The 23,630-nt window shown below is 42.0% G+C and overlaps 1 protein-coding gene across 5 annotated transcripts in view; it reads left to right on the top strand.

The window, feature by feature from the left end:
• slc4a11 (solute carrier family 4 member 11) overlaps positions 1–23,630 on the top strand; it is a 103,035-nt gene that overhangs the window by 13,087 nt on the left and 66,318 nt on the right. Inside the window, exon 1 of one of the 5 annotated variants that reach the window (XM_058614708.1) lies at positions 10,888–11,076. The exons of 3 other annotated variants lie outside the window; for them this stretch is intronic. In XM_058614708.1, the coding sequence (XP_058470691.1) occupies positions 11,040–11,076 (37 nt within the window). In that variant the 5' untranslated portion in view covers positions 10,888–11,039. Of the gene's footprint in view, positions 1–10,887; positions 11,077–23,630 lie in introns of those variants that run through there. One more of the 5 variants, XM_058614710.1, reaches the window with a different exon arrangement.

Here is a 23,630-nt window from a genome sequence, read left to right as displayed (position 1 = left end):
TGGAATACGCCCTCATCCCCTCAGCAATACTCACTGCTCAGTGGTGAACGCTGACACAAACACAGACAGAAGGAATTGCGAGAGGTTATATTCTGATAGCTCCTGCAGTGATGTGTGCGGGCAGCACAGTAACAAGAACCATCTGCTACTCCTCTTCCTCATCTTCCTCTTCATCTTCCTCACCCTGTTTCCTTAATTTCTCTTCAGTCCTTTATCCCCGATTGCTATTATTATTATCATCATCACTGTGCCTCTCTTTCTCTTCCTGTTCCAGCATAAACAGCAACAACAACAAAGACGATGCTGAAGAAAGAAAACAAAACACAGACCTCCCTTTTGTGCACACACACACACACACACACACACAAGCCTGTAAACAGACACAAAGACAAAATAAACGCCTACACATGGACAGAAACAGAAGACGGACGCCTACACATGCAGACACCGAGGTGTAGTTAAAGCCCAACTACGCTCACACACATGCACAAAGTAGACAATCGCACTCACACACAGCTGTTAATGAAGGTTGTTGCCAGTCAAAAGGAGGGAGCAGGATTCCCTCACTGATTGATGACTCATCGAGGCAATAGCTGTCACAGTTTGTGCACCATCACTTGCTGTGGACCGTGTTACAATTATTGCCACACGACTGCAGACACGGCTGCCCTCTGAGGCTCGACGGGCTTTAAAAATCACCAAGTGAAAAGTCCTACCGCTGGCGTAGCTGCGCGTTGCCATCCTAATAAGTTGTACGCCACATCCTGACATCTGGCACAAGGACAAAGGACACTACGTGTACTGCAGCAGCAGCAGCAGCAGCACGGCCCTCTATGATCTCTGACTACAAATCACAATCGTCATCTAAAATAGAGATTGTATGAGTAAAATTGAAATTTCGTGTGTTTTCGGTTTAGTTCTACAGGTTAACAAACAACAGCGCTGCTACAATGAGTCGTCGTAAAAGGATTACAAAAACGTGGATTACACAAATGAAACCGCGTATATGTTCATTTGCAACTTGCAGTACACCACAGGAAGTTCTGGGGGCAGTATCACTTCCATTTTCTGGTATGACTGCTTTCAATAATGAAAAAAAACGATATAATGGAAAGAAAGAAGCACTGAATCAATGTGAAGGCTTGTGTTCGTACTGATTTAGGGCTGAAACAAATATGCGATTAATCGATTATTATTATTTGATTGCGAAATTTGTCGGTTTGAGGTTTCCCTGGTTTTTCAGCTTCTGAACTGTGAATATTTTCTTGTTTCTCTGCTCCATATCACAAAGAAATCATTAAAACTGAATCATTTTTGGTTTGTGGACAAAGCAAGACATTGAAGAATTTCATTATTTCTACGGACCAAACAAGCACTCAATTAATCGTGGAAATTATGGATTATGAAAATAATCCTTAGTTGCAGCCCTATTCTGAATAGTAAACATCCTGTTGTCTATCCGGCGTCTGCCTATGAGCTGTACTTAGAGGTGGTGTACGGACAAGCTAAGCTAACGTAGCGTCAAATGATATTACATTAGTTTAACTCATCATCTGCTCCATGGCTAAAGCTCACCCAATAGTGCATTCCATTTTTAGTCATGTTGTGAGATAGTTTGTGTGCGCAGAATACCGTGTATTCTCAACTGGTAATTGCTAACAATGACTAGCTTGAGATACGTTTGCTTCCAGTTGTGACTTCCGGCGTTGTAAATGGAACGCACCATAACTACGCTGTCTCTTTAAAGGGACGGTCTTGGCCCCTAGCTTTAGGCACAACTTGCTTATCGTTAAATTAGTGGAATAATCATGAAAATAATCCATATATTAATTGTTGAACAACATTCAGTTCACACATATAAACGTGCCTCTGAAAAACACACATACACATATTGTTGACATACTGTGCAGCTTTGTTTGCAAAGTGGGACTTGTTGTGAAACAAGGAGATTGCCAGCTCCGGCTCTGATGTTTGGAAAAGGTGTAAACCACTAAAAACAACTAGAGGATTTTATTTATTTTTTTAAATAGATGCCATTTCGTGTTTCCTGTGCACAAAAAACCTGTGCAGAAAAACCTCCACACACTGCTATTCAGAGGCTTTGGTGTCACAGCTGTACAGTTATTTGTTCAATCCATTGTCACCTTAAAACAACATAACATTACGTCACTGTTGTCTTCTCCCAATGAGCAAAGAGGGGCTGGTTGAAGGCCAAGCTGCACTCACAGCGCCCTCCGTTGGACAACTTTTTAGTTACTTTAAAATGTTTGATTAGCGAGTATAGGGATATTTTGAACCTACATCACCTACATCTACACTGTAGAGTTGCACTGTGTGGTCCTATTAAATAAAAAGTGCTTTAATGTAACTGCTTTTTGGGTAAATGTTTGTAAATATTAATATTTTTATCAATGCCAGGTCAAAGAGATCCAAATTTTATACAATTTCCAGCATAAGTTCTTGTCTTATAACCGGTATATAAATTGGTATGGAAACTAGAGCTGCAATGATTAATCAAGTAGTTGATAATTAATCGATAACTAAATTAAATGTCAAACTATTTTATCTCTTAAGTCAGTCGCAGCCCTAATGGAAACAGAAATATCTGTAAATGAATTGATATCAAGTCAAATCAAATTAGTTCAAAAAATCGACCTTGGAACCGCACAAAAATGTTATATTTATCAACCCCCATGGGCTCATGAAACAAGCAGAGCTTTTCAGCTCTGGCTCTAATGTTTGGAGAAGGTGTACACCACAATGTTTTATCTAATTATGAAATTTCACCCAGAATAGAGCTCTTCAGGAGACTGCCAAAAAAAAAATTGCATATTTAACAGCCCCCAAAGGCTTGCTCCGAGTGATCTACAGCATTAAGGTGTAAAGTAACATGGTCTGCGGATTCATTTGTTTGCTTAATGTGTTGCTACTGTTTGGACACGAGGAGTCGTTAATCAGGTCTCATTCTCTTTCAACCCTTGCTTAACCATTTGTGTGCAGCCACGCTCGTCGGCGAGTGCTCTCGCTTTAGAATTTGGTCATTCTTTACCTTAAAGGAGTGGCTTTTTGTTGGTTTGATCAGGTTCATACAAGCAGAAGATCTCTTGGATTTTCTAAATCTAATGGGAAGTAGGTCCAGAACATGGCCCTAAATAGACATGGGTCATTGAATGGGTGCTTGAATTTTGTGTAAGAAAGAAGTGAAGTTGATTTTTAACGTAGAAACGTTACATATGATATCCTTAAAACAGCGGGAGAGTGGGGCAGTGTGGATGGTCCTGGTAGGATTGAATCCCTGGCCAGTAGGGGGCTCATTTGGTTTCAAACGTCCCAACAGCTAAACTCTCTCCCTCTCTGTGTGTCTTCACTTTAGTGCGTTTTAGTGGTTAAGGCAGTTCACAAGTGATGATTCATCACTCACACAGTAACACACGCACACACGCCCAGCTGTGAGCTTGCTGGAGGCCATTCCCACCTCCAGCTTCATAGAACCCGCTGATGATGGCTCTCCACAGAATAGCTTCAGGGTCATCCCAGACTCAGATTTTAGCTCTATTGCTTTTACTCTCACACTGACTCACACACACACACACACCACTTCGTCCACGTATGTGGTGGAACTACAATTTGATGCCAATTAGCCTGTGAGATTGAAGAATGAAGTGTTGCTCCAAGCAGAACACGTACGCAGACTTTGGTTAAACTCATCAGCTGAGGCTGGATGGGATTTTTTCTTTCAGACTTTTTAACCTTTTAAAATTCACACACGTTCATAGCAGAATTGTTGAGTATAAACAGAGGATTTCTCCGATAAACAAACGAAATAAGGTGGGATTAGTTGTTTATACTAAGTCAATGCAATAGCGTGTGTGAGCCCCATGATTTGCTTCATGCACTTGAAATATTTGAAGTTAAGCAAAGAATTTGTGCGAAAAAAAAAGCCATTTATCACTGACGAAGAGTGAGAATTGACAAATATCCATGGATTTTCTTTACGGGCGCGATAGGAAGTTCTCAGTAACATTGCGACAAAGTAATCGATGACAGTAGCTTTCATCAGACGTTATAGTAATTTACTGACTATGCTTTTCCCTGGCAAAGAAAAATCTAAAAGAAAAACGCTGAATGTGTGGAAAAGAAACCCAATAAACAGGATGTGACTTTTTAAACATTTTCCTGTAGCAGGATGTCAAAAACTGGGTCAGCGATTCAAATTGTCTGAATCTGCTTACACACTTTATTGTCTCTCTTTTCATTCAGACACACATGTTTACTCATAATTCAGTTCACACTTATTTCTTCACCGTTCTCCGTGTCTATATCTGTTGCATATGTCACAAACACAACAGACCTGTTCCTGTGTCAAAGTAAAAGCAGCTTCCTGATTCCATTCATTCTTATTTGAAACTAGGTTTTATTGTGAAAAATGTGCAGCACCAGAATCTGGTGAGGATTCACACTATAATTTGACCGATTTGAGTTTTACAGGTGCCTAATTTTAGAAATCAGGGCCACTGATATTTTTAATGTAAACAAATAACACTACAAATTGCTTGAGTAACCAGTTATGATGAATGATAGTAATGGTCTGTCTCTCCAATCTTCATTTTAAGACTGTGCTGCACTGCAATTACTAACTCACCAACACACAATATTGCCCTTGTGATTCAGCAAAATTATTTTGGTCAGGATAATCGTATTGGGAAATATAATCTATTATTATTATCTACTGTTTTGGTAATTGGTTCACCCGGTTTTAGTGTGTGTTTTTTTTTTTCTTATAATTGCTCCATATGTCAAAGAACTCATTAAAACTAACAACATTTCAAGGTTTCCCAAACCTTTTTCAACATTTTCTGACATTTTATTGACCCAACAAGAACTCGATTATTCGGCCTATGGACGGGATAATACCACTAATTTTGTGTCCAATACCGATATCACAAAATCAAGTATCTACCAGTGTCGATATAAGTCCGAGGCAGTCATTTTAGACCATGAAGCTGTCCTTCCAAGGACATCATTCTCCAACTGTGTGACACATATTGCTCTGCCAAAAAGAAGAAATAAACAGCCCAAATATGACTCAGCTAAAACCGTTTTGCTGATTTTTATTTACCTTTTCACAGTTTCTATATCTGATATCTGATCCAGTGATTTTGACCGATACCGATTCCCATCTCTAATTTGGCCCGACTGATTATTTGGTCTTACCTCATGGTCTCTCTAATTTAAAAGCGTGTTTTATGATTTGGAAACTGCCGCTCCACACTTTGACAGCGTTGGCGTTTCTGAGGGTGGCGGTGTCAGAAACAGTTGAACACAGCATGTGGCGTTGACAGGCTTTCATGACGCCACTTAACGTGTTGTCCTTCAGGTTCTTCTGCTGCAAAGTGCCTGCTCACACTCACTGGTGAAACACAAGTAAATAACACCAGCTCCCAATAACCAATGTGGAGAACATGTTTCTGTTCATTTCCTTCAAACCCCGCCCCCCACCGAGAGGTAATATCGACCAAAATTGCTGTGGTAGAAATGAATAGCTGTAGATGAGGTAATGTTGTTGTGCCGTCCTGTCTGAAACATGAAAGCCGTTTCTCCGTTTGTAACAGATGTCTTGTACTTGGTTCTTGTTTCTGGCGATGGCAGCGGCTATAATTAGAGTGGTGTGAAAATGAGTTAAATATTTATGTGTACATAACTTCCTTTTTCCCCTCGCTCATTATGTTTTGACAGCAAGCGCCCACACACTCCTCAAACTCATCCGTCTTGATGTGGTTCCTCCGCGAGTGCTGGCTCGTGTTAGCGTCCCATTTCTACCTGACATACTCGGGGTACGGTGTTTTTGTCGATTGAGAATGTTGCATCCATTAAAAATCCACAAATACTAATGTCCAACTCGACATTTCTCTCGCGTTTTTTTGGGCCGAATCATCCACAGCTTTAAAAACCCACAGTACATTACCTCAGCACCAAACGTGAGACGCAGCATTTAGCAGCTAATGTACTTAGCGACTTAATGTAAGAAGAAAACTGAGTCGCCTACATTTATCGGGGGATTTGAGGGGGTGATATATCAATGTTGTGTTTGAAGATTATTCCCACTGGCCCCAAGAATTGCCAAAAAGAGAGTATGAGTCATGACATACGGATCCAGTTACGGGCGACACCAAGTGCTGAGGTTAAGTGAACATTTATGACGAAGTGTTTGCTTGTTGACTTCATTAGTGAAAGTGAACAGGAGGAGGTTACAGAACCGGTCGGGCAGGTCTTAAATGAGGAACAAAAAAAACAAGCCTCAGGCCACAGTTTGCCATGATGTCACAAAGTACGCTTTGTCTAGCGTGGTATTTCAGGAATGCATCGTAGACCGTAACTCAGCAATGACAACATGCACTTTTTGATATTTTGTCCCTTCAGTTTTCCCTCGCATGTGCTGGTATCAGAGTGGAAAGACATTTAAAGTGATACAGTACGTGGAATTCAGCACTAGAGGTCGACCGTTATGGGTTTTTCTGTGGCCAAATATCAGGTTTACCTTTAACAGTACCCAACGGTACCTTTTTTGTGTACTCTACTCACGGTAAAGAGCTATTCCTTCATATCTTTCCCTTCCTTTAAGCGATAGTTGAAGATGCTTCTGTCGGATCAGGTGGTGAAGCAGAGAGGTTGGACGTTTCTCAGCTCTGTCGTCTTCAGGATTCTGAATTTAATGACTCAATTGGGCCCACTTTGACCGTTTTATACTGGTTTTGTGCTCAGCTGTGTGTGGAACAGCCATCTCAAAGGACTGTTGTGCGAGGGATGATCAGTTTTTGAGTTGGGCTCTATCACGTTGACTGAGCGTCAGGGGAACCGGTTGATTTAGGCAGCGTGTGTTCTGCTGACATGTCTGAAAAAGACGCCGTTTTGGCCTATTTCACAAATCTTAAATAGGGAAACCAATCGTGAACCCCCGGCCCCAGTGGCCACCGAAGAACTGCTCTCTTTTGGTCCGGCTGTTGCTACCATTTTAAGCGCCGTCCTCCACAGAGTTCCCGCCATCGCCCCTAGAAAACTACAACAAGCACGTTTGTTGACATGTTTTTTCTTTCGCTCTGCATACGTCATCTAGATCATTGGTTTGATCGGTTGCCGGTCTCTCCGATTGCGTAGAGATGCATTTTGATCTAGCCCCGCCTCTTGAAAGTGGGAAGTGTCTTCACTCTGCCGTCACGTGCGGTTCCACAACACCGTCCGTGGCCGGACACGACTTGGCGAGTTTCACCGCTTACTTCGGGAGCTCAAAATGTACAAGATGATCTTTGTGGCGCGATGGGCGCGATGGGCGCACCATTAGAGGTCAAAATGGATGTAAACTGAAACCTGACTGGTTGGTGTGGCGTAGTAGTAGTAGTTCTTTTTATGAGTTACACTTTTTATCGAGCTTAACTGACACTACAACCACCTGAGTCGCACCCAGGCTTAATGAGAGGTGAATTTCCCGGCGAGTGTAAATCTGCCCCTGATGCTTTAACACATCTCCTCAAATACCTGTAGGTGACAAACGACTACAGCTGTGTTTTCCAGGTTGTCAACTCCTATTCGGCGTTTACCGCAACACTGGTTGCAGCGATGCCAGTCTGTGTTTAACAAGCGCGCAGCGATCATGACACCTGGGTTTCTTTCTTTTCTTTTTTTGGTTTCGTAGGTTTGTGTCGGATGAGAACACCACTGAATTATCCTCCGGGGAGAAAAAGCACCCCAGCTCAGTGAGTGACGCATTTGCTCTCTCGCAGCGCAACCGTTCTTATGCAAAGCAAACCCACTGGCCATATACCACACACGCGCGCGCGGCGACGTTATATATGCAGGCTTATGCAAATGACTGACCTTTCACAGAGCATTTACATCAGGGCGGGAAATTAATTCCTCTTTTGATCCACCAGCCTCTGTGTCTGGTAGATTTAAAAATTCAACAAAAATGGTGATTATTACAGTTGTAGATATCACCATCTTGATTGCGTTTTTGAATAATGTATTCAAATTGAGCCATTTTTTAAAATGATTTATTATTTATTTATAATAAATATATGTATTGCTTCACAAAACTTAGTAGTTTTCTTCTACAGTGTGGTAGTAGTATTTTGATAATCCATTTTGAGAGGTTTGGGAAACGTCACCGATTTATCGATTATAAAAAATAATCCTTAGTTGCAGCCCACTGAAAATCTAAATATTAATAACAGAGGCAGCAACACTAGAACTAGAAAGAAGCGGACGATAGCTGCAGGTTGGCTGCACCGCGTTTACTATTCCCTTAAGTGGCAGTTAATGGGGAATAGTGTTTATCATTGAAAAAAAAAAATTCATTACAGCAGCAAATATTGAAGAAGGATAATGAAGCTGAGCTACAGTTGAAGTTTAAGTGATGTTTGTGTGTCGTCTGTCACATCTGTCGCCGAAGCGGACGTGAAAGTGGTTGCATGACTTTTTTCAGAATTCTTTTTGTAAAGCAATGAATTCTATAATATGTTTAGAATATGCTTTTGCTGCTTCATCTCACACTTAAAACAGCCTTTTCTCCTCCACACTCTCCCACACCAAACTCCATAGAGAAAAATCTGCATTCTTAGCTCGCAGGAACATGGAGCCCTCTGGTCTTTTGCCGCCTCGTTTATTCAGTTTGTGCCTTTAAGGCGAAACCGCAGGTAAATCTAAACAGATAACTTCAAACACAGAAGTCAAAGACTAACACACTGGAACACACTGACATGTGCAGCAGTGGATCAACAACTCCTGTGTGCCCTCGTGTAGAATCTGTGATTTTCTCTATGAGTGAATTATGAAACGTTCCGAATCTGTCCAGAAATGCTGTTTTATGATGAGATAAAATGGCAAATTAGAATTAACAGCAGGTCTGAATTGGGTACATGCTTGTTGTTCTCGGGCGCGGAGTATAACGGTGATTTCACTCATGAACACACGTGCAGCAAAACCATTTTCACATATAGCTTTCCAATGTGTCAATGGGGTGGGGGGGGGGGGGGGGGGAGAAATAACACGTATGAACACCTCCAGCCTTTTATGTGAGAACACATTCAGAGTCTCCCACTGGAGCTTGAGAGGGCCATTAAGATGCCACTTACTCCAGAGGTTCTGTCAACATATTTCGCTTATTTTCACTTTCCACAACCTCACCGGTGCTGTATATTCTAATCTAAAGACACAGGATTTCAGTAATCATACACAGAGGCCAAAATAAGGTCATAATAATTTCCAACTCGACATGTGAAATGTCTCCCACATGTGTGTCTATTTCTGTGTGAAGCAAAAGGAGCATAGGCACTCCAGTAACCGTGCATTAAGCAATTTCTGTGTGCATTTGTATGCTCTCACTATCCATCCCATATACTATTTTGAGCCTGTGAAAATGACGGACATATATGCTACCCTGCTCTTGTTTGATTCTCTTATAACCATCCATACATTAAGCAATTTCTATGTGCATTAGCATGCTCTTACTATCCATTCCATACACTATTTTGAGCCTATGAAAATGACCTGGCCTTGTTTGAGTCTCATATAACTTCATTTACATTATTGGTGGATATTAATGAACCCCGTTTTGCATTTGTCTCACTTTACCGTGAACCGTAAAATATCAGAAAATGTTCAAAAATGTTGATCTGGGTTTTGAATCTCGAAAATATGATGTCCATACACCAAAATTAATCTGTTAGAATGATTTTTTTATATATATATGGAGCAAATAAACCAGAAAATATTCACTTAAGAAGCTGAAAAATCAGAAAACCTGCTTTGATTATAAAAAAAACAGACTTAAAATGATCAATAGATCATCAAAATAGTTGCCGATTGGTTTACCAATTTACCTGTCGATTCTTTTCTCCATTCATTAAGTAGTTTAGTCCATAAAGTGTCAGAAAATGTCTTTGGATCAAAGAAAATAGTCACATTTAAGGAGCTAAAAAATATCAAGATGGTTGAAAATGTATTTAGTAACCAATTAATCTTTGCAGCCCTTGTATCAAGCCCTGTCTTGTCTGTACAATTAGTATCTACTGGACTGGAGCTATTTTTCATGAGCCGCTGTTTCATCGGAGTCACGTCACTGGCTCTGCAGCTCCACGTGTGAATGAATAGCACCTGAACCGGCTTTGCAATCCCCCCCTCGTGAGTGTCAGTTTGGCTTTGTTTGCACACGTCGACTCTTTTAGATCCAGCAGTGGTTAGTTTGTGTTTTTTTGCCAACTCATTTCTGCCAAACCTGTGCCACAGGCTATAAATTGTAAACGTTGCTACACCAGACGGCTCTTCATGTCAAGAAAACAGAAATATTTAGAAAGAAACGAAGAAAATATTCACATTTAAGAAGCTAAAAAAATCAGAAATCTTGTTTTAATAATAAAAAAAAAGCGATTCAAACCGATTCATCGATTATCAGTCACTGATTATCAAAATAGTTGGCAATTAATTTAGTAATCGAGTAATTGTACCATCTATCAGGTCTGATAGTTTTGCATGACAGATTAATAAAAGAATAAATGAAATTCATTCGACATATTTAAAACGAGGACAGAGTGGAGTTAACATTGCAGTAGTAAAGTGACTGAGCCTCGTGGCGTTCAGGTGTGTTCTTCTGCAGGGAAAATTACATGTTGCTCAGCGGCTCTGAGGCGTGCGAGTGCAGGAGAGTATGGGGAGGTGTGTCGTGACATGAGGTCTGCCCTGTCCTCTCTCCGGCCCTGCCACAGGCTGCCGAGCGGTGGATTAAAGGAATGGACCAAGGAGGAGGGGTTAAAGCGAAGGCACTAGGACCCAGTGGCTGAGTGGTGAGCGGGCGGGCAGGCAGGCAGTGTGGGGCTGAGTCACTGCATGTGTCTGAGAGGCAGTCAGAAACAGAGCAGAGCAGAGGGAGCAGAGGTGATCTCACACTCATCAGCACAGGATAACACAACCATGATGGGTTGACTTGGGGGGGAGGAGGAGGTTGTTGGAGAGAGGAAGTGTGCATTTTCGCCAACACTTGCTCAGCCATGGAGACCAACAAAGTTCTTCATTTCGTGCCTTCGGGTAAGTGGAATCGAAGCTCTGAGAGGAAGCTGCTCCTCAGATGTGCACGACAGCAGCAGCAGCAGCAGCAGCAGTGTTCACTGGGAGAACCTCGGGGTTCCCTGTACTACCCCGTGAAACCCGAGAACCTCCCTGTGCAAAACATGTGCAGCCCACCTCCACTTCACTTCCACTGTGAGGAAGGGCAGATGTTTGGCTGTTTGGCATGTGTTCTACTGTACATATTTGGTGTGTGCGCGTGTGTGTGTGTGTGTGTGTGTTTTCCCTCTCTTTCGGCATACTTAGGAATGTGTTTGTGACAGAAAGTCCGTCTTTATTTCCGTTCTCTGGGGAGGTGGGGTTGTACGAGCCCTCGCAGAAATACAGACCCCTTTTTGTTTTTTTCGTTTTTTTCTTATTCTTTCTTTTTTTTCTGTGAGAACTCCTCTGCCGTGTTTTTTTTCTTCTTCTTCTTCTTCTCTTTCTCCCCCCCCCCCCTCCTGTTTTCTTCATCTTCTTCTTGTTTATGTCTGGTATGCGACAGGAGAGGTTCCTGCGTCGTAGTGCTCTGGTTGATGGACCGAACGTTGAGAGAAAAGATTGCCTCGCTGTCGAAACGGTAGCCAGTATACCTGTCGCGCGCGGGGGGGGGTTGGGGGGGCTGGAATGCAGGAGAACGCCCGGGCGCTTTAACGCACTTTCTCATGTGTTGCACGGAAGCAAGACTGTGCATGTACACACGTATGTGCACTCACTGTCACGTGTCTGTATGTGTTTCTGTGCATGAGATATTTAGGAGGGAAAAAAAACGAGCGTCATCAGCGCCTGTTTTTTTTTTAATATATGTGTGTGTGTGTGTGTGTGAGACGGAGAAAGACAGACAGATTAGTGTTGGTGACAGCCACAGGGGGAGCAGCGACTTCTCCCCTTCACTCAAAGTCCTCCAGGAGCCCACAGCCCATTCGGAGGTGTGATGCGGCTGCCTCCTCACTTTCATTTTGTCCGAGAAAACAGGATCAGGACGCTGCCCATCAGTGTGTGTGTGTGTGTGTGTGTGTAAGACGAGGACATTGTATGGAATATTGCAAGAAAGGCAGAGATGGAGTGTGTGTGGGATGAGAAAATGTGCACATTTCTGTGTTTGTGTGTTATTTTTTTATTTAGGGGCCGTGGTGATATGAGTGTGTGTGTGTGCGTGTGCGTCACGAGCCGCGCACACTAACTACATTTCCGAGTGTGTGTGTGTGTGTGTCAGCGGCGTAATGGACACTGCCGTGGCTCATCCTCTGAAGAGTATAATTTGCATTCATCGTCTCAGGAGGATGTGATCGGAGGCAGGGAGGCGCAGTTGTTATTGTGTGTGAACACAAAGGTGTGTTACACACACTGGAGGAGGTGGAGGTGTGAGTTGTGGGTAATCCAATCTAATCCTTTTAATTACATTCACACCATAGATTATTTTCTTTTTGTGTGTGTGTGTGTGTGTGGGCCTTGGAAGTTAACCTTGGCTCCAGTACAACAACGAATCATAAAACATTTACTTTAGTCTCTTTCTAAAGGGATTAGATTGAGCTTAGAGGTCGACCGATGACAAATGATAACAAATAATACAAGAAACCATACTCATGGTCTGTCTTGCCAATTTATAACGAACGTATTAAGTATTAATTACATAAAACTGTTCATCATAAACAAAAAAAATTAAATTTCTGAGAACAATTTTTTCTTAATAATTGGTCTGATTAATTCATAATAATCGACCGATGACCCCTGTTTCTCAAAAAAACAGTATGGCTGAACGATTTGGGTAAAATATCTGCTTGTCAATCAAAAATCGAAAGATAGAAATTCAATTTCAGCCTTGGTTATTTGCGAATTGTGTTATTTTAAGATGATTTTGATTCAGCATTCAGGCCAAAAATATCATTGCAGCTGATTTCTGACGCAGGATGCAGATATTTTTAGGGGGGCATTTTAAATCCAATATTTTCATCTTTTTATTATATTATATATTAAAATCACAAATTGAAATTAATGAAAATAACCACACTTAGGATCTGTCTATAATCTGCAGTTAGTGTCTTCACCTAATGTATAAACTAAATATGAAATATATGAAACTTTTTAAAATAAAACTTTTTTTCTGAGCGCAAAAATTTGTCATCATCAGCCATTTATTTATTTGCTTGATTACAAAACCTAATATGCAGTGTTTCTATTACCACTAGGTGGCAGCAGCAACAAGTAGTAGTAGCTTTCGCAGATTTACCAGGGTCTTTGAATGCATCTCGTGAGCCGCTCCTGTTTGCTCAACATGCTGTGAAGCCCGCATTACTCACACTAGTCCTCATGCACTGGACCAGCGGTTCTCAAACTTTTCATACCAAGTACCACGTGAGAAAATATTGAGTTGGTACCACACTTTGAGAACCATGACACTAGAGGATATTTGAATATTTGCCAAATGATACAGTAAGCAAATACAGTAATTGGTCCGCCTCTAAAAGAAAGTTAACTGGTTAACTTAGTTAACCACTTAACCTTAACCTCACTTCTTTGAGGAGTGCTTTTACATTTTAAAACTGGTAATTCGTTGTATCTCGTGAAACGGTATATTCAACATTTTGGCCTTCAGAATCACATAATTGCGTGAGAAATCTTAACGCGATTTTATTTCTCCCACTAATAACCAGCAGTGACACGTCGCCGCTGCATGTTGTGAGCGATGTCTCCAGATTGGGTCGTTATCAGTGTGGCGAGCTGCTGACAGGTGAAGGAGCAGCTGATGCTGAGGGAGGAGGAAGAGGAGGAGGTCACGCAGAGATGGGATTCATTTTATGGACGTGTAAATTACCACAGAGCCCCCCGCACATATAATTACTTCATGTGATAATACTGCAGAGACTTTAGTTATTTATTTCTTTACTTGCTTGCTGGTTCATTTACCTCTCTGGTTTTTGTTTTGCTCGCGCTCAACATTAGATCACGGTGACAAATCTCTGCGACTCGGACATGATGACTTTCTTTTGTCCACCACAGTTTTGACAAACAAAATATTCACATTTAAGAAGCAATGAATCCTGATTGCAGCCCGAGATGATCTAGATTTATACTTTATCTGGTGTTGTTGACGTGTAGTGGGGCAAAAAGGCAGTATGCAAAATAGAAATCAGCTATTTTTAAGTTACTATTCTTCTGAATGCATTAAAGATGCGATATGTGACATTTCTGGACTAGACTAAGACTTTGATTTGTGTACTAACATTACCCGAGATGTTTCTAGCACTCTTTAAATCCATAAAAATCCTTATTTTTATTTAAAGTAACAGACCTTTTGGTATTTTTTTCATGACGTCGTCGACCCTGCGGAGCTGCTGCAGTGTTTTACTGTACTGCCTTAGAGCATAGAGCCTGTGTTTGATTTGTCCACTCTGGGCTACTGTACAAACATGGCAGTACAAAATGGAAGAGGGACCCCACTACCTGTGTGAAATAATAGGCTTGAGAAAACGTGAGCAGCATTAATTCTTGATTCTTGAGAAACAAACATATAAAAATACCTAGCATGTATTAATATTTTAGGATCTGAAACGAGGAACTGTTCTGTATTCAAGCTTGAAAAATTCACTTGACTTGAGCCGATAGTTGCATCCAGCTCTGCAAAAACAAAATCCTTGTAATTCCAGTTAAAATCGCCATTTGCGCTTCTTAGTGAAACACTTCTGATTTAATAAAATCACAGTGACACAGAGCTGAAATCTCCCGGCGGTGTCGGTCTTCAGGTGTGACAGACAGACAGCCTGATAATCAGCGCGGCGGCCGTGACCTGCCGAGCCAGGGAACAGCGGCACGGCCGGCACACTGTGGCCGTGTGTGAATTAGTAGTTCGACCATGTGGAAGTGGAGGTGTGTGTGTGTGTGTGAAAGATGGATGACGTGTGGAGGTGTGTGTGTGTGTGTGTGACAGTGATCTCTGATCAGTATTCACCGCTGGCAACAGATCTCAGAAGCTCCAGCCTCTGAGCACAGCCATCTGGGCAGAGGAGAAACACACATGAACACACACACACACACATACACACACATACTAATAATTATACAGGAACACACACACAGGTTTGTGCAGCTATTTTTCTCAGGACACTGTGTTGACTTGCATTCATTTGGACAGCCTAAACAAAGCCTTGTCCCTAACCTTGACCCAGAACCCTAACCCCAACCACAGTTCAAATCGGGTCTCCATGAAGGCTACAGGTCCCGACAAGGTCAGTGATTATGACTGAAAAACATCCTAAAAACACCCACACAAATATGCACCAACCCTGAAATATCACACAAACACATCCAAGTCACGACGCCCGTGTGTGTGTGTGTTCACCTATAAGCATTTACGCTCCCTCGCTCATTTTCTACCACTTCATCCTCACACGTTGGGGTCACGGCGGGGGGGGGGGGGGGGGGGGGGGGCTGCAGCCAATCTCAGCTGAAAGGCAGAGGTCACACCCTGGACAGGTCACCACCACTCCACCGCAGGTCAAACGCACAGAGGAGAATATCCGTTCACTCTGAAGCTGCGTTCACAACCGCACGCAAGGCGATCGGCCGAGAATGATCAATCGCTGTTGAGATTCTCTGGATGATGTCACACTCTGCTCAAAATGATGAATATTATCATTTCTGTATGTGAACACCAGGAGTTCTACGACAGCAGATCTGCACAATTATCACGCGCAAATAATAATGTAGAAATTGTCATTGCCTCTGATACCGCAAACCATATCGCCATCGCAATATCAGTCGCTAAATAAAAGCAAATATTTAGAATCGTTCGAGCCCTAACACGAGGAGAACACGCTCCAGTCGGATAATCAAACCTGTTTCCTTCTTGCTGTGAGGCCCTAATGCTAGCCACTGCCTCGCCGTGTCGCCCCACACGTACACACAGTGCACATAATTACACACACACACACACAGTTATGTAGATGTGTGAAGACTGACACTCATCATGCACAGTTCAAAGAACACAGAATTTTTGTCTTTATATCTCCTCTGCCGTTGCGTCGTCTTCTTTGTTTTGTTCTCTCCCCCCCCCGACTCTCCCACGCACACATTAGCAAACATGGACCCTCTTTTATCTGCATAGTTGGATAATAATATTAATAATGAAGAAGCACTTTAAAGAAACGCTCAAAGACACTTTAAATCAAGGAGAGGAAGCATTTAAACGCAATTAATACTGGTTTCTCTGCTCATTAAAACTGAATCATTTTTGGTTTGTGGACAAAACAAGACATTTAAGAGTTTGGGAAACAATTGATCCACGTTTTCTTCTGACATTTTATGGACCGAACAAATAATCGCCTGATTAATAAATGAAATTGAATCAATATGAAAATAATCATAGTAGTTGTAGCCCTAATTGTATCGACTTTCACTCACATGAAACCAGCATTTTAGGAGTGAAAAACATCTTAAAACCTTTTGTCATAATGCATCATAATATGGAGGCTGTTTTTAGGGATGGCAAAATCCCACTTTTTCATGTTCGATACGGATATCACAAACTAGAGTATGTACTGATACCAATATCACAAACTAGAGACCGATATAACAACCTAGAACATGTGCCAAGACCTATATAACAAACTAGAGATCAATATAACAAACTAGAGCATGTGCCAACACCCATATAAAAACTAGAGACCGATATAACAAACTAGAGACCGATATAACAAATGAAGGTATGTACTGAGACCAATATAACAAACTAGAGCATGTGCCAAGACCCAGATAACAAACTAGAGACCGATATAACAAACAAGAGTATGTACTGAGACCGATATAACAAACTAGAGACCGATATCACAAACTAGAGTATGTACTGATACCAATATCACAAACTAGAGCATGTGCCAAGACCTATATAAAAACTAGAGACCGATATAACAAACGAGAGTATGTACTGAGACCGATATAACAAACTAGAGACCAATATCACAAACTAGAGCATGTACTGAGACCGATATCACAAACTAGAGCATGTACTGAGACCGATATCACAAACGAGAGTATGTATTGAGACCGATATCACAAACGAGAGTATGTATTGAGACCGATATCACAAACAAGAGTATTTACAGAGGCCAATATCAGTCCGATTCAGTCATTTTCGACCTCTTAAACTATGAAGCTGTTAACAACACGTTTGTGCCATTTCAAGCTATTTTAAAAACATAGAGCGCCCACAATATGACTCAGCTAAAATGCTGTTGCTGCGATATATCGGACTATATCAGCCTCATCATTTTTTGACTTCACTCGCCCCAAAGGTTTATTCCGTTTTTATTTATTTAGAAGTAAATAAACAGGCTTCACCTGTTTTCCAGTTATGGTAAAAACAACAACAACAAAAGAAGCAAATAAGGGATTAAAGGGGAAATCCCACGTCTTCTCCGTGTTTTGTGTATTGCTGCACTACAGAATCAGTTTTCCTGTGTATGAAACGATGCCATGTTTATGGAAAAACCTTTTAATAACAAAACAAGAAAGGGATCGCATCGGTAAAGTTGTATTTTCCGTGAAACAGAAAGTGAACCTCTTTTGTGAAGCAGTGTGTGGTCTGTGCTGTTGGATCCACTCACTTAGTATGTGAGTGATAAAGGATTTAATCACTCTGACATCAATGAGGTGCAATTACCGCAACAACAAAAACAACAACTGTGGCTACAAATAGTTCTCCAAATAAAGACTGCATAAAAACATGTTTGTCTTGTCCGACATGTTATAAAGAGAGAATCCTGATCGTAAATATGGAGGATGGACGACGCAAACAATCAATCATTTGAGCTCCACACAAGCTTACAATCTTTTAAATGTGAAATATTTAAAAAAAAAATAAAAATAAATAATGAAATGAAAAATCACTGATAGAGATAAACCAATAAATTGGTTAGCAATTTTACTCCAATATTGTCAGCATGATGTTCTGTCTATCGTTTATTTGACCTTAATTGGGCAGGCAGCGCTGTGTTTTTTGGGAATTCCTAAGAATCCGCTCTGAACTCCCCCCCCCTCATGCCGAATTTACAAGCTCATTAAACAGCCCTTCTTTTACAAGCACCGCGTGCAAAAATAGCCTCGTAGTTGTAACACGGCATTGTAACATGTGACTCCGGCAAACCTCTAAATTCCACGCTTCCTTCTTGCTTCATACCCTCCAGATGTGGATGAATAAAAAGCAACTATTGTTTGTGTGGATGAAAGCAACACAAACCCCCCCCCCCCTCTATTTTACTCACCGGTCAAATAAAATGAGGTTTAAATACTAGTGCGCTGCTGCCTAGAAAAACAACAAGCAATCATAAATCAAGTGAGGCTGAATCCAGTTACACCAGTACAGTTGTTTTATAACCACAATCATGAAGTCAGGAAGTCTTACGGTGGTTTTTTTATTCACAAAAGTGGATGTAATGCTGTTGTTTTGTTTTGTTTGTATGTTTTTTTGTTTATTTAGTGGCCGACGATGTGACAGAGTGCTGAAGCAGGTTTTCGTCAGGGTCCCTTTAGTGCCAATTTGATCCACTTTCATTTGACTTCACGGAGAGGCCACGTCTTAATCTCATTCAAAGCACAATAGATGCTTTTCACCGGCTAATAAAGCACTCTGTCGGCCGCCATTGTCTCCAGATTAAAAGTCGGGGATCATTTTGCCGAGGCAGGCGCACACGCGGCCCGAGAATAAATGCACTCAGACCCACGGACATAATCTCTCACACAGCATGTTCACGACAGTGCCTGAAGACTACCGTCACGACATTTGCTGCCGTGTCTGAATCAAGCAAGGCGACACGCAATACCATAGCAATTCTTCTTTTTCTGTTTTCTGTATGCGCTTCGTCTCCTGCACCAAAGTCCATAGAGAAAATCTGCGTTTTTAGCTCACGCGTACACGGGGAGCTGCTGCTCTACTGATTTTTGTCACTTGTGCAAATCTAAATGAAAAACTGTGAGCTGTGGTGTAATAATGCAGATTTTCTCGATGTTTTTTGGTGCAGGAAATATGAACATCTGTTTCCGGGCTGCTCTTGAAGAGCATTTTGAGTGGCTAAAATCTGTCACTGTCTTTATTGAGAATGTCTCAGGCTGGTCCTTGATGTTCAGCTACCTCATGCAACCACAAAAGAAACTTCAACTCTCCCTTTAATGCGGCAGCTTTGACACACATAAACACATGTTTAGAGACAATAAAACACACAGCGCTGGTGGTCCTCCAGACATCTTTGGTCATGACAGGCTGCCCAGGTTTGCCGTTGTATAATCATGCCATGGTTTACCACCAGCGCACTAACACGTGCACACGCCCATCTATCAGATTAAAAGCCTGCTCTACAGGTTACAGCGCAGGAAGCGGCGCTGCACACAGGCGAGGTGTTTGTTTCACTTCCTATTTCATATTTCTCTGCACAGCATTTCCACCTCACAACAGCCAGCGGTTTGCAGTGAATTTAATTTAAAACCAACACACGGAACGCAGCAGAGTGGTGGACGGCGTGCTCTGCTGCTCGCCTCTACAACATAGTAATTATTCCAAGATGTCGGGGAGGATGTCAATGTATTCCAGCAACCTTGATTGTAAAGCTGCCTGAGAAGAAATATCAATGTACTGAGTAGAGTGTGGTGGTGTCTATTAGGGCTGAGCATCACAGCTGATTACCTGAATAGATTTAATTCCGATTGGAGTCAGTTTCTGTTTCAGAGTTGATTCCCTATCGATTCATTTAGAACTATTTGCAGTTTCCTTACTTGCTTATGAAAGAGATTTTCACAGAACCCATAATATATCCTTTATTTAACATGTCTGCATGTCTGATGCTACAAACACCGTGAATTTTGAGGAGATTCCACTGCACAAAGTTGTCCGTGTTGACGGTGTTGTTGTCGCAGTTACGTCTTCGCCCTAATGATGGATGTGGAGATCTCATACCATAGTTTACACACCGTGGTTTTTCTTGTCAACCTGTGTTTCCACGATGCTGAGGAGAAGCAGGAGAGGGGCTTATCGAGGCTACTTTCAGTTAGCAGCAGGTGGAGGTGTAGTTGTGCTACGATGGCTACAGCTCTGTGCATCTATGTGATGTACAATGCAGACTCACAAGAGGTGGGAGTGTGAGCACACACACGTCCTGTCACGTATGACACGTATAACTGCAGAAACAAGCAGCCTCATGTCGTCCTGCAGACATTTCATTTGAAAGCTGACGTTGCTCAGGTGTAGACTGTCACGCATGGCCTCTGTCCATCCGTGGTGGGTGGCTTTTTTTTCTTTTTTTTTCTTTTCTCCCCCCCCCCCCCCCCACACGTTCGTTTCGTGCCGCGTCTCGCGTCCTTTTTGTCCTTGCCGCGCGTCGTGACCGTGTAATCGACTCCCGTTCCATATGCCGCTGCGTCACAACGGCATCCCGGCTCATTCGCTTCATATCACATCTGTAGTTGCGGCCCTGTCTGTGCAAGTAAATGTGAAGCATTGTGACTCCATTTCACCGCCGCGGAGACATGTCAGACCGGAGTGACGTGCAGGGGTGAAAGGAGCTCACCTGCAGGTTAAAGTAAAGAAACAAGGGCTCGGTATGAAATAGACAGACTCCACAAACCACTCTATCCACAGTGTCAGGTGGAGGATTAGACGAGCAGGCCAGCAGGGGGGGGACTGCACTGTAGAACAGTAATCTCAGGAATAGTCTGCAGCCCAGGTTCCTTAATTTAAATTCTGTCAGTGTGGGATGGGATGCAATTAAGTTAAGCAAAGAGACAGCGACTGAACAGGGCAGGCCACGACACTGACACTGCTGAGGTTAGTGGTTTGATTCTCACCAGGTTCCCGCATACTAAAGAGCCATTCATGCTCGGGTGAAAGACGCAGCCATTAAGTTTTATAATGTACCAGGTTGGAAATAGAGGTCAACAGATATTTGTTTCCTCTGTGGCTGCTGTTGACACCAGTGCAGTGCAGCTGATGGCTGATAATATGATGCCGATTTGTTTTGGTTCATATTTTTGGTCCTGGTATCGGATAAAAAGGACACAGAATTGCTTCACTTTTCTAAGGTAACACTAGGTCTATTTCTCCAATCTGTACGTTTGCATGCACAGTTTAATCGTGCTAAGGCCGTAGTCTGACTGAGTCGGGCAATCGGACAGCTTGCAGAGTCCGAGCATACATGCGGAGGAGAAAACCTATTTGTTGGCCGTGCACATGTGACTCCGCCTCCGTAGGTGGCGCTGTGTCTCTCCTGCTGTGCAAGTTAATGTGATATAAATTAGATGTGGTTGTTGTGTTGTCCGAAGAAAGATACGTTGTCTCCTTCTACTTCCTAGTCAAAGACTGGAGTAATCGGACTATAATCGGACATTATCCAGGGATGTTAGTCCGACTAAGACTAGCTCGATTATAGATGGACTAACGAATAACGAATTACCGTCTAAGTCTGACTAAAATCTGACATTTGTTGAAGCCAAAAAACTAAACTGCCAAATTAACGTTTGGATTTAAACATAAATATAAACCTACATAAATAACATAATCGGCCAATTGCAGATAGGATACACATTTTTTGGGTGAACATTTTAAAGTGAAAAACAACCAAGATAGTTTTGAGGGCTGCATTTATTTATTATTCAGATTTTTTTCAGTTTCTTAAATGTGTTTCTTTATTCAATATGACAAAGAAATCATTAAAACTGTATCAATTTTTTAGATATTTTACAGCCCAAACAAGTACTCATTTAATTGAGAAACAGTCGACAGATGAATCAATTATGAATATAAACGTTAGTTGCTGCTCTAATAGTTACTATAATCATCATAAATCATGAGGTCCTGCCAGTGACCCCCTTGTTGCACTTCAAAATAAAATCCCTATGTATGTTGACGAGCTGGACAGAAATCACTGAAGAAGAATATTAACAATTTTCCTCTTCAGGATTATGCCGAAAATGAAAATTCACTATTGGGAGTGCTTTTCATCGTGATGCATGTTAACATCATAAGTCAGGACATGAGAGAGGAACCCGGCATCAGCGCATCACATGAACATTAGAGTCGACCTTGTACTTGCATTTATCTCCGCGGCCTCGCATCGATTCAGTGGAAGCGGAGTCTTTGTAGTTCGGTGGGGGGGGGGGACACACACCACCAAAGTGACATATGCTGTGGGACGGTGGGCAGGCTGGAGCTGCGTACATGTGGAGAATGGCTGACTTAAAAGTGAGATGGTGGCCTGGTTTTAATCGAGCCAGAGGAAGAGGGGAATGTGTAAGCAATTAGCAGGAATCCCCCAGCACTGACTTTTATTTTTCCCCCTCTTCTTCCTCCTCCCTCTATGAAATTTCTGTAGCCAGCATAAACACACACGCTGCAGCACCTGAGCCCAATCCTATATCTGCGTGTGACCGTTAAGTGTCTTTCACACTCAAATTAGTGCCGAATTTGTCTCCATTGCCGGGGGGGGGGGGGCAAAACAACAACACCAGAGGCTAAGTGACGATTGACTAAATGCACGGTCATTTCCTAGTTTTCAATAATTCAGCCTCGACTATTTCCCGGTAAGCTGCCTGCCAAAGATGCAGAGACCTTCAACAGTCGGTGTCTGCAGAAGTCACCAAGAGTATTTAGTGACAAATTATTGGATGTAGCAGAGGCTGCACACAGAGGGACGCAGCCGTGCCCTGCTGGTTTTCCCTCACGATGCTGGAAATGAAAGGACTTTTTCATATTAGGCCACATTGAGTCCCGTAGGGCTCACTTCTAATGATGCATTTCCTTTATACAGTTGTGGCACCAATCGACTCGGATCTACTTGGTTTGGTATCAGACATGTCGTTTTTTTTCATTCCTATATTGCCTCCTCAACGTGGGCGGGGTCATCATAGCACGGCCGTGACTTGGTTTTATACGCGACACAAACTAGTGACTCGTAAAGCAGTTGTTTGCGCTGTAACTGAATCATTAGAATCGGTTAATTAGAAGGATTTCTTCACAGACTCGTTCAGTACTTCCTGTATGACCGGACAGACTCCTCTGTTAAATATTGAGATTTTGGACATTTCCTTTGCTAAATTGTTGGAGATTAACGCATGTTTTCAGGATTTTTTAAGTCTTTTTTAACTGATCTAAAGTTGGACATTGTTGGCTTTGATTCTTGCGTCGGACGTCGCGCTTGTGACTCTTCCAGTGACGACACTCTCTGACCAAATGGTGGCCAGCACTCTGTCAACGTCACATTTTAGTATCGGAGCAGAGCAGGAACCAAAAAAAACCACCAGATACTATCACTGATGGAAAAGCAAATATAAAACAAGTGAAGTCGAGTCGGGTAGTGCTAGAACTGTATATTTTTATTTTTTTTTATTTGCTAATGTTACCTAAAAAAGACCAAGTTAGCCTTTATTGACAACTGACTGGAAATTAGGAGCTAGCTTAATTTTTTGTGGATGAGTTTTTTTATTGTATATTTTGCTTCAGGCTCTCCTTCAACTGATTTTTTATATGAACTGATTGATGAAGTAGAAACTGTCCC

Source organism: Solea solea, chromosome 18 (genome assembly GCF_958295425.1).
Source record: "Solea solea chromosome 18, fSolSol10.1, whole genome shotgun sequence".
In the NCBI taxonomy this organism is placed as follows: Eukaryota; Metazoa; Chordata; class Actinopteri; order Pleuronectiformes; family Soleidae; genus Solea; species Solea solea.
Note: the sequence above shows the minus strand (reverse complement) of the source record. Positions and strands in the feature narration are given on the sequence as shown.